The sequence below is a fragment of the Elephantulus edwardii genome, unplaced genomic scaffold (assembly GCF_000299155.1).
Source record: "Elephantulus edwardii isolate Elephantulus edwardi_28Jun2011 unplaced genomic scaffold, EleEdw1.0 scaffold00113, whole genome shotgun sequence".
Classification (NCBI taxonomy): domain Eukaryota; kingdom Metazoa; phylum Chordata; class Mammalia; order Macroscelidea; family Macroscelididae; genus Elephantulus; species Elephantulus edwardii.
Window position 1 is genome coordinate 2,231,946 of NW_006399863.1, and position 11,874 is coordinate 2,243,819.

Consider the following 11,874-nt stretch of genomic DNA (forward strand, 5'->3'; position numbering starts at 1 on the left):
CCAGTCCTCCAAGAGACATGGACTGTGGACTGCCCCTTCCTCTGCTTTCCCGTTTCTGCACTTGGGAAAGATTTCTTAAGTTGAACACTAAGCAGAAGCAGAGCCAGAAAGAGGAATGTTGTCCCCTGTTTAGGAGACGCAGTGAGAAGCCAAGCTGACAGGATGTCATCTGCTCTGGGAGTGACACGTCACCCTAATCTTCAGTTTTGTTCATCTTCACCCTCCACGTCCCAGAGTCCAATTCCATTCTCTTCTCTTCCACAGATAACGCTGACCCCACACAGGTCTTCACGTGGACAGGATGAGGGCTTCAGGTAGGGCCAGGCCCCCAGCATGCGATGGCTCAGGTGCAGGGTCTGGAATGGGTTTGGTTATCATTATTCACCCCTGGCCTCAGAGGTGGCCTGGTCATATTCACCAGGCAGTGTCCTCCCAAGGTCAGGCCAGAATTGCAAAGGGGACCGATCCAAGAGAGCCAGAAAGAGAGGGAGAGGGAACTTCCTGCCTCCATCCTGGAGGGCCCAAGAAACTTCCATGTGACAATTCTCATCTGAGGGCCTGGGCTCCTGAAATGGCATTCACCTTCGTAATGTACTTTGTCGCCTTGTTCTGCAGTTGTGGTTCGCCTCCTGGTCCTCCTCTTCGCCCTGGTCACCACCTGCATGTTTCTTCGTACCTACATCAGCGTCAGGATGAAAACGATCCGGCTGCCCCCATGGCTGGGTAAGTGACAGGGGGTGTGGACTAGGAAAGGAGGCCAAGGAGACAATCAGATGTAGCAGGGTGCTGGCCTGTCTTCAGGGTAAGGGAAAGCTCCCGTTCCCAGGAAGGGGAGAACCTGTGGAAACAGAGACATATCCTAAACACCTGCATTAAGAACTGTCTGCCTTCCCTGGGAAGGTGGGAAAGGGAATAAACAAAGACAGGAACTGGGAGGAAGGAGGAAAGAGAAAACTCCCCCAGTTTACCGTCGCTGATGTCAGTCTATGTCCTCAGCATCATCGCCTCCTGTGAGCCTTCTGAGGGCAGGGTTTTGTCTGTGTGCAGCCATCTCTCAGAGCAGATGGTCAACAGACATTTGCTGAATGGATGAAAAGATGACAGATAGACGGATGGGTGGTTGGACAGAAAGACAGAGGGGTGCTGTTTTACTCGCATGGCCCCACTGATTCTGCATAAATCCGCCATGGCAGAGTCATGACCAGGTTGTGGAGTGAACTATGCATGATCCCATGACATGGTTCTATGTGTGGTCTGAGAAGACAGACTTTTGCAGATCAAGGAACTCACCCAAGTTCCCTTTGTAGATGTAAGAATACAAATGGAAACCCAGAAGCGCCACATGCTAACTCTCCCAGCAAAGGAGGGAAGGAACTGAGACATCTGGATTTGTCCCCCTTGAAGACCAATAGTCCCCTCCTCTGCCACAGTCACACATTATTACCTGTAGTGGCCAAGGATGGTGCAGAGCTTCTCTGTTCTCCCTGCCTTCAGTACAACTCTACATTCACACATCTGAAGGGCCCTTCTCTCAGCTGCTTTCTGTTGAGTATAGTCCACTTGTTGGAATGAGCTTTAGGCTTATACAATGCCTAGTGTACACCGCTACCCCCAGCCCAATTTGGTTTTGGATATCTTCACGTTAACTATGACTCATAACAACCCTATGAACAACAGATCAAAGCCTTGCCCTGTCCTTCATGATCGTCATAATCTCTGCCATGCTCAAGATCATTATTGTAGTCACGATGTCAATCCACCTCATTGAGGACCTTCCTCTCTTTGTCTGAACCTCTACTTTTCCCAGCATGATGTTCTTTTCCAAAGATTGATCCCTCCTGACAGCATGTTCAACGTATGTGAGATGAAGTTTCACTCTCCTTTCCTCCAAGGAGCAACCTGGTTGCCCCTCCTCCAAGACAGATTTGTTTCAGCAGTCCATGGGGTAATCAGCACCCTTTCTCCAACATGATTCAAAGGCATCAACTCTTCTTCAGTCTTCCCTACTCATTGTCTACCAGTCCAGGAACACTGCTTGTGTAGACTAGAGAAAATGTGCTTGGCTTGCTCTGTCAGCCTTGGAGGAGGTGGGCCCACGTCAGTGTGTGAAGACTGGAGCAGTGGTCCTCAGGGTCCTCTAGATGAGCAGAGTCTCAGGCTATTAAGGAAGAAAGAGCAGGGCTTGAGAGAGACCCCAGAACTTTCCTCCCTCTAAGAACTCAGTATCTGGGATATAATGACTAAACACCTTCAACCAGCATTCATAGAGCAATCTTTGTGTATATCATGCTTTGTGTTAACTCCCAGAGACCCTGACAAGAGAAACAAAGGCCTCTGCTAACATAGAGAGTTAAAGAGACAAGACAAAAAAAAAACCCACCACTTGATTTCAGCACGTACAAAAAAGATATTGTGTCCACTGCCATGACCCAACCACTAGGACTGGTGGCTTACTGGGTAAGGAGTTGTGCAGCCAACCCAAAGGCAAGCAGTTCAGATCCTCCAGCAGCTCCTTGAGAGGTAGACAGGCAATCTTCTCCTGTGTGATTTTCAGCCTCTGAAAACCTGCTGGAGGGTCAGCTATGAGTTGGCTCTTATTCGACAATAATGAAGACCTCCATCATGACCCAGCATCTTGAGAAACAGTTCAATGGCAGGAAATAGAACCAGTAGGACAGATAGCCACCAAAAACTATTTCACCCTCTGCAGCTTCTGCCCTGAGATTCTTTTTAAACCTTAAACCAAAATATCCCCTGAAAAAAAATGTTTTTAAAAATAAAGATTAAAAAAAAAAATATCCCCAGAAGCCTTTTGAAAGCCCAACAATAGTCTAGTTTGACTAGTAAGGAACATATGCCCTGAGCACTGGGCGCTTCTAAGATCTATCTATCTGGGAGCCAATTAGCAACAGCAAATCTAAGTATTATCCAGGAACTATCTAGGGGACAGAGAGTTTCTATTATTGGTGCACAAATATCTCCGAAAAGAAGAGTAAGCATTATTGCACAACTCAGTGTAACCAATATCACTAAACTGTAAGTGTATAAATTGTTGGATTGGTGTCTGTTCTGCTGTGTATATCTTCAACAAAAAAAAAAGTAACTTATTAAAGATTAAAACAAAAACAAGTCCAGTGTCCAGGCTTAAAGGAGGAACATCCATCTGCTTGTGAGGTTTCTAACCTGAGGCCACATGCCCCATTATTTAAGGCCTTCACATGGGAGTACACATATTACTACAGCACAAATTTATTTTAAATGCTGTATTATACTTATATAACTGCTTTCCTTTGGAATCCTATTTCTTTTACTTTCTGCATTTGATAACTTGCAGTCTTTGCGAGTAAAAAATGTTAAGTGCTTTTAGACTATTCTCTCCCCCATAGACTTCAATGCTGTAAACAGAGTGGATTATATTTGGGGGTAGGGGGTGGGGTTTGGGGAGGTGCGGGGGGATTGTGTACCAATGAGGGAGTTTTTCTTTTGCTTTTCAAGGAGAGGAGCAAAGGGGGGGGGGGTTGTGCGGGGAGAAGGGTGCAACAATGAATGAATGGAATTCCAAAATCTCTGTAGATGTTCATTGAAATGAAAAATAAACAAACTAAATTTAAAAAAAGTTAATAAACATAAGGAATGATGCAAAAAAAAAAAATGTTAAATGCACCAAGGGAAGTAGGACATCTTATTCTCGGGGGAGTTTATTGCCTCTTCTGTAGCAAAAAGGCCCAAGCCCAGACAGCAGAGATTAAGAACTCCTGGTTTACCTGGTAAACTAAGCAGGACTGCTTCAGATAGGAATGGCAATCCTAACTCAAACTGGTTTAAACAAAACCACAAAAAAAGACACAAGGGTGTCTTGATTGACGTAACTGGCAATTCCATGAATATCTGGTTTTCAGAATTGTTGAATCTACCCACCTCTACCCAAGCCAGTCTCTCTGCTTCCCTGGTCGTTGATACTTCTCACTCCATGGGCAGCCTCCTCTGCCAGGTGAGCAGAGGCACCAGATCGCCACCTGCTCATTTCCTGGTTTAGCTGAGAGAGGCACTTCTCTCCATCCCAGGCCTAGAGCAACCCAGGGAAAGGCTCTGATTGGTTCTGCTGCATTCCCGTTGTGGGCCAATCACTGCTATCAGGGAAATAGAGTATTTTGATTGGTTCTCCTGGAGCCTTAAAGGCAGGGGTGAGGGAACTGAAGGATGGACAGCCCTCTGAAGACCACATGGAGACTGTGTATGTGTGGGGACTCCCAAAGAGGGACATAGATGGGATAAAACAGCTTATTCATTGTCCCTGGAGTGTTTCCTTCCCAGTGTTTCTGTTCCCAGTGGGGCCCTGTCCTCTAGGTTTTTTTTATGAAGTGGGTCACCTGACACAGAGTCCCAGCCCCTAGCCTCCAGCCCAAGGAGCCTAAGGGAGTCCAAGTGTCTTCTCTCTAACCAAGTTCTGTCTTCTCTTCCTACAGGTTCTGTCTCCCAGGAACCCCGTGAGTATCCACGCAGACCCCCAATTGCCCTGGGGTGAGATGTCCCAGGGTCACTAATCTCAGGTCCACACAGGGTCTTACCAGGTCTTTCTCTTAAAGCCTTTATGGTGTGTAAAGCCCTAAAGCCCTGTGGCAGGGGCAGCCCCCACCCCAGCCATTCAGACTGTTATCTTTCCCCAGGCCCCCCTACTCCACTGTCTAGGTTGGGCCCTACTCCCTACCTCCCCTAGACAGTCCTGCTCTGACTGCCCAGCTGGCTAGGACCCCACAGGACAGGGGCTGTGCCCATAATCATGGTGACCCCAGGCCTGGCTCATGCTTTATGCTCCCAGTGATGGGGGTGCATGACAGACATCACTGGAGCCTGAGACAGAGGACACTCACTGTTAACTAGAAATGCCAGATGTCCCAGAGAGGTGGGGAATGAGCTTCTGATCCTGGAGGGGCACACACGTGAGTGGGCCAATCAGGGAAGAGGTGCTGGTCAGAGGAGGAGGTGGGAGGCCCTTGCCGAGGTTTGAAGGCAGGAACATGTGAGTGCCAGGGAGACCTCTGCTGGAGAATCAGGGAGAGTAGTTGGGACTGGGCTAGACCCCCAAAGGGCAGGAATAGCTCAGGCCCCAAAGCCCCATGGGCTTCTGAACAAGGCTTCAGTGGGCCTTTCAAGTGCTGAGGAGCTGGGAGGGAGAGCAGCGATGGTGACAGTGACAGCGCTGGTGCTGTCTGTGTCAGATACTGCGGGCCTCTGACAGGAGCCTCACAGCAAGCCTAGGTGGTTGCTGTAAGTATGCCCACTTTATAGATGAGAGAAACCTGAGGCTCAGAAAAGAGAGGCCTTTTAGCCAAAGCCATGCAGCTGAAAGTGGTGATCACCCTCCAAGCAACCCAAGAAGTACCTCAGGTCCCCTCTACTCCCCATCGAATGTGACTTTAAATAGAGGTGCAGCTCAAAGGACCGGGCTTTGCCTGCTGAGAAGGCTGTACAAGCCCCAGTGAGCTGTGGGACTAGAGACAGCAGAGACTATCAGCAAACACCATTCACTCCCACGCCCTCAGTCTCGCCTTCCTGCGGCCTCCTGACTGGGGTTCTGAAGCAGACACAGCCAGCCACTGCTTCTCTGTCCACAACGAACATTTAGCCGCCATCTACTAATTAAAAAAACAAACTCATTGCTGTCAAAATCACACAGGAGGCAATTGCTCCTTTTTCTCTTAGGGAGCAGCAGGTGGGTTTGAATCACCTGCCTTTGGGTTGGCAACAAACACCTCACCCACTGGGCCCCCAGAGCTCCCTGTAAGAGTGTGCTGATTCCCAACTCTCAGGCTACTGCCCACCCTGCCCACGCCTGTGGTAGACATCACCAATCGATCCCCGTACGCTTTCCCTCCAAGGTGGGCTGCTCAAGAGTTATTCATTAAGCCCCTAAAATGGATTTAAATGGACATTTACAATAAGAATAACAGATAAATGATAGATAATCGTGTTCTAAATCAAGTCTCTCGTTTTACAGTTGGCAAAGGGAGAAATTTCTAGGAAATTTTCCTGAAACTCCTCTCCACCGCAAGCCCAACCAGTCAGCATCAAGTAGATTGTGACTTGCAAGGACCCCACCTGTGTCTAAGTAGAGCTGTGTTCCCTGGGTCTTCATGGCTGATCCTTCTGAAGTAGAAAGCCAGGCCTTTCTTCCAAAGCACTTTTGTTGTTGTTGTTGTTGTTTGGTGCCGTCGAGTTGTAGACAACTCATAGCGACCCTATGAACGAAAGACCTGAGCACTGTTCATACATAGAGTTTCCGGAGGCAAGCCATTTCGGAAGTGGATGCCGCTCCTGCTTCCAGGCTTGTTTTAGTCGGGAAGCTCCAACAAACACTGTCCGCCATGGGTAACCATTACCACAATTGGCACATCACTGTCACAATGTTCAGCATCACAGCAATCACAAGTTACCTCTGTACAGCAACGCACAGACCAGTGCTATACCACCTAGAACAACGTTTGACAGGAAAACAATTTGAACACGGCCTGAGGGCCGCAGATTAAAATCACATACCTTCGGCTTGGTAGCATAACTTTCTGTCCACTAGGCCAACGTAGCTCTCGCTATAGGTGGATTTGCACTCCTTACCTTTCACTCAGCTGCCAAGATGTTGGCACCAGGGATGACTCCCAAGTCCAGTGCTCTTGGCAGCATACCAGCCCCACACTTAGCAATAGACTTCAGGGTTCCTTGAGGAGTTTGGGTCTCAGGGTTTGAAGCAGCCGGCGGAGGCCGCTCTCTAAACCCGAAGAAGAAATCTCCTTTGTCCAGCGGCCGAGACCTTTGAACATCACTCACTCCCTCTAGCAGCTGGACCGTGAAGGCTGGATGGTCAGAAAATCCATTCCGGAAAAGCCTTCTTAAGCCGGCCTGTTGACATGGGGCTTTATCAGACTTAGCTGCAGTTGATTAGGCTCAAGGCGAAGTCTGAGGTGGTCCCTGAGGCCCACAGTCACCTCCAGCGACATGAGGTCCTCTCCTCTCCTGACCAAGCAGAAGTCTCCATGACGGGGTGGGTTGCAGGCCTGAGGGTCACAGGAAAAAGAGAAGCCCTGTCCAACTTCACTCCCTTCTCAAATCAGTCCTCTGTCAGGTAGAGGCTGGTCTTCCTGGGGGTCCTGTCCAGAGGGCTGGTGAGGGAAGCCTGTCTGTCTCCAGCCAGTGTCCCTCCTGAGTGTGGGTCTGAGGGCCTCACTATCCCATAGCCCCCTCACTGGTGTGGCCACTCCCTGCCCTCAGGTTCTGGGTGACTGGGTCCTGGTTTGACCCTGGGTGCTTTCCCCTTAGATATCAGGGCTCTCTCTCCTGAAGGAACTGAAGCCAAGTTGGGTTTCTGGAGTGGGCTGCCATCACTCCTGGGAGGGGCTTCACTGCCTTGTCTAGAAGGGCTATGTCCACCCAGAACACAAACCAACCCACTACTGTCGTCAACATTCAAGTTTCTGAGACTAAATCTTTATGGGAGAAGATTGCCCAACTCCTAGTGGAATCGAACCACTAACCTTTTGGTTAGCATGCTGATTGATTGGGGAGCATGCCTCCAGGGCTCCTTGATTCATCTCAAGGCACCCTAGAGACCCCACACCCCATCCCAACCTTAGGCTTAACATTGCTCAAATGTTCTAAATGTTCATTCATTGCACATTTATTGCAGCCCCCCTGGGCGGTGCAAATGGCCATAGTGCCTCAGAAGAAAGGCCTGGCAATCGACTTCCAAGGGCTCAGCTCTGCTTTGACACATGGTTACCATGTGTCAGAAGCAAGTGGACGACAGTGGTTTTAACTGTGTCCTGGGGCAGAGGTAATGTAACAAGATAATAGGCCCATGCCCACCTCCCGGCATGTAACTACATGGCTGCCTCAGCGTTCAGGAAGACGGCGGAGGCTGGAGGAAAGAAAAGATTTCAAACCACTACTTTCCCTTTGCAGGTGGAAATTCCCTAATTCCACGTTTATCCAACCTTCCCTAATGGTGCCTTCTGAGCTGTCAGGTGGAGTTAGAAACACACATTAATACAAATTATAACCTGCCAGGCAGAAGAAGTGCAGGTGACGTCCCGGCTCACAGATAGCCCGCCAGAGAGCCACGTGGCTCCTGGATGTCTTAGGTCTCCTCAGACTGTCCCTTGTTCACAGGTCGCCTGGGTCTGTCCGGAGGAGAGACATTGGTCTTAATAATGACCCAGTAATCAGAGGGGCAAATCCTGAGTGTGGAGGCCAGCACTGGGCTGAGCTCTGGGTCAAGGAGGACTGGAGTCTCCCACCCAACCCTTGCTTATGCCCCAACCTCCAGCACATAATAGTGATGTGTGAGTGAACAATGAAAATAATAATAGTTGATTCATCTGGATATTAGGCACTCTCTATTTATTCCTCAAAAGAGCTCCGGATCCTACAGTCATTCCACTGTACAGAGGAGGAAGAGTTGAAGGATTTACCTACAGTCACCAGACTGGCAAGAGACATCCCTCACCACCATGTCAGAGCCCCAGGGTGTGGTCAGCAGGCCTGGGGGAGTTCAGAGGGCTGCTGTGGGCCCAGCGCTGGCTCCAGAGTACACCCTTTAATTCGTGGGAACTCTGGTTGTTAGGTACCATTTCTCACAACCCGCTTCCCGAGGGCCTGTGCTGAGCCAGGTTCGATTCTAAGTTCTAGGCTCGCAGCTGAAAGAGCTCTGGTGGCCTAATGATGAAAAGCTGCACTGAAATCCCAAAAGCACGCAGTTCAAAACCATCAAGCTGCTCCATGAGAGAAGGATGGGCTATCTCCTCCATGTGATTTCGTGCCTCTGAAAACCCACCAGAGGGTCAGCTATGGGTTGGTTCCAACAGGATAGCGCACAATAACAACAGACACACAGCCAGATGCAGGGGCCAGGAAGGTTGGGGTCGGTAGGTATGTGGGACCCAGACAGGGCTGAGTCCCCGGTGAGCTGGTCAGTGAGGACCCACCAGGAAGAGCAGAGTCGTGAGGCTGCACCCCCCGCAACCATACTCCCAGATCCCACTTCGTCTGGTCTGTTTCCTCCCCAGGAATCAAGTCCAAGTGCAGCCTCAGCAAGCCCTGCCCAGCCAGCTACTTTGCATTTAAAATCTGCAGCGGAGCCGCCAATGTTGTGGGGCCTTCCATGTGCTTCGAAAACAAAGTGTAAGTGTCTGAGAGATGCTGCTTTTCCTTTTCTTTCACTCACTCACTCACTCATTCATTCATTCATTGGAAAGTCCTGCAGCCGCAGCAGGCAGGCTTCTGAGACCGGCCCCACTACACCACCCCCACTTTCTTTTTTTTTTTTTTGCCATTGTCAAAGCGTTCTCTTGCTGTTATTGCCTTTTGTTTATTATCATTAATTTTAATAGACATTTACAGAGGTTTTGGATTTCCTCCAGGTGGGTGAGTCACAAGGAATAATCACCCCAACAGCTTCAAGTTTTATAGGATCATCTCACTCACGTCTTCGGTATCAGCACTGTTATTGATCCTCACCATAAAGGTGAGGAGGTCGAGACTTGGGGGTTAGTCAGCTAGTTGATGGCAGAGTTAAAATTTGAACTCAAGTCTGTCTGACAACCAAACTACTTCTCATGAAATGGGTGACAATTGGGAGTGCTCCAGAGTGGCTTCAAAACTGGATGCAGCAGCTATGGAGCCTATTCCAGCCAGGTTGGAAAGGACCCTGGAGCATCAATTCTTCCTGCAAAAAAAAAAAGCCAGAGAGCAGGTGTTTTTTGCTAAGATTCAAAGCCCAACTTCCACTGCTTAAACAGTAACAATAAAATAATTCATTGATTGACTTGCCGAAAAAAGCCGGAGATGGCAAGCTTCAGGTCCGGCTTGATCTAGGGGGTTCAAATTATGTCTTCAGAGCTCACTCTCTCCCTTGCCTTGACTTTTCTCTCTGTCTCTAGCTCTGATTTTCTGTACAGCTGCTCTGCATGGTCAAGGTGGGAGACACTCCTCCACTACCTCACCCCACTCTGAACTGGATTGGCCTTCTCCCAACCTACCACCCCAATTTGGAAGAGAGTCCACTTATGAATTACCCTCGCAAGTCTCAAAGTCGCGTTTCATTGGCTGGTCTGAACCACATGACCATATCTGACCAATCACTGTGGAGCACTCAGGCCTTGGGAGCAAAGGCCTTCCTGAGAACCAACTGCTTAGCCTGATAGGAGAGGAAGGACCTGCCTCCCAGGTTAATCAAAAAGATTGGGTTGGCCACCCTGAGTTCCTCCCATGCTCAGGTCTCAGGGCCCGGGCTGGGGTGATGGTGGGACAGCACCACAAAACTTCCAGGCAGGGACCCTCCCGCTTCTCTGAGCAGACTGGGCAGAACAAACCCTGAAGGGTTCAGTAGAGAAAGCAGCCCCCGCCTCGTTTCCAGGAGAAGACAGGTGGCCCGCGTTCCTCCCTGTAATTCCGGCATTGCTGCGGTGTTACGCCTGATGCTTCGGTCCTGCAGCCTGTGGGCAGTCATGGCCTCTTCCCGCTTGGGACCCTCTGTTTCTCTCTCTCTTCCTCAGGATCATGAGCCCTGTGAAAAACAACGTGGGCAGAGGCCTCAACATCGCCCTGGTCAACGGTGAGTGGCTGGCCCGCCCCAGAGGCCCCTCCTGTGCCCACCATGCTGTCAGCTAGACAGATGCACACTCACTGGGCAAACATTAGCTGAGCTCCTCCAGCCACGCGGGCTGTGCTGGTCCCTCGGTGCTGGAGAGTGAGCCATGGCAGAGCAGTGGGAACAGACCACCTAAAAGACAAGCCTATCCGAGCACTTGGCCAGAAGATTGGAGGTTCAGATTCCCCCCAAAGGCACCTCAGAAAAAAAGGCTTGGCAATCTAGTTCTGAAAGCCCAGTCATTGAAAATTATGTGGCTCACAGCTTGACTCTGACACTCGTGGGGTCACCATGAGGCGGTCAGCAGCGAGTTACTGGTTACTATCACCTAGTCAGGCTTTTCCACATCCCAGGAGGTGCTTATCCTACGGAGCACGGCCCGGCCTGATGGTCTCTCCAGCCTAAACCAGCACACATCACGTGAGGCCGAGGACCACGTGCACACCTCTATCCCATATTCAGTTAACAGCAGCCGCAGCTCCTGTGGGCTCAGCCCTCTCTGTGCAGGCCCGAGGGTCAGCCAATAGTGTGGACAGACCCCCTTGGGGGTGACATGAGGCTCCTAACCCATCACAGGGAGGAGAAAGCAGCATGTGTTCTGGGAATTGGGATGCAGAGCTGGGCAGAGGACTAGTTAGGGCTTCCAGAGGGAGGCAGGGGCCAGCAGGGGCCTGAGGATAAGGAGCTGGCCAGGGGAAGGTGGCGGTGAGGTCCTTTCAGGTGGGGGAAGCTGGAGAGATACAAGGAGGAGGGGGCTCCTGAGGTCAGCTGAGAGTCTTCCCGGTTGAAGCATGGGGGTGGGCAGTGAGGAGGGCCCCACATCCTGCTTGGGAGGGTGAACTTGACGCTGAGGGCAGGAACGAGCCCTTGAAAGGTTTGAGCAGGTCATGAACAGGTAGCTGTGCATTTCAGAAACCACCCCTTTCAGTTGGAGATGGAGGCGGGGGACCCCAGGACGCCTGTGACTCTGCCCCTGGGGAAGGGGGTGACTATGCCACAAGGGAAGCCTTAAATAAGGCATGTTCTGGGGCCTGTATTGTCAGATAAGGGCATATGATAGGCCCAGTGTTGGCCTCTGCCTTTGACTTGAACGGGAAGCACAGGCCACTTCCGAGGACAGAAGTCAGGGCCATGTGGGAAAGGACACAACACACATTATTCAGCCTTTTCCTGAACACATGTAGGGAGAGGCAGGGTGGGGTTTGAAGCCAAGCTGCAATACTTTGCTCCTAGAA

General features: G+C 50.4%; 1 protein-coding gene across 1 annotated transcript in view; it reads left to right on the forward strand.

Moving 5' to 3' along the window:
- Positions 1–301: 301 nt before the first annotated feature.
- The window catches only part of FAM3D (family with sequence similarity 3, member D), a 23,500-nt gene continuing 11,927 nt past the window's right edge, over positions 302–11,874 (forward strand). The window contains exons 1-6 of the mRNA XM_006892280.1: positions 302–314; positions 616–723; positions 4,624–4,652; positions 7,782–7,787; positions 9,065–9,171; positions 10,545–10,603. Of these exons, the coding sequence (XP_006892342.1) occupies positions 302–314; positions 616–723; positions 4,624–4,652; positions 7,782–7,787; positions 9,065–9,171; positions 10,545–10,603 (322 nt within the window). The remainder of the gene's footprint in view (positions 315–615; positions 724–4,623; positions 4,653–7,781; positions 7,788–9,064; positions 9,172–10,544; positions 10,604–11,874) is intronic.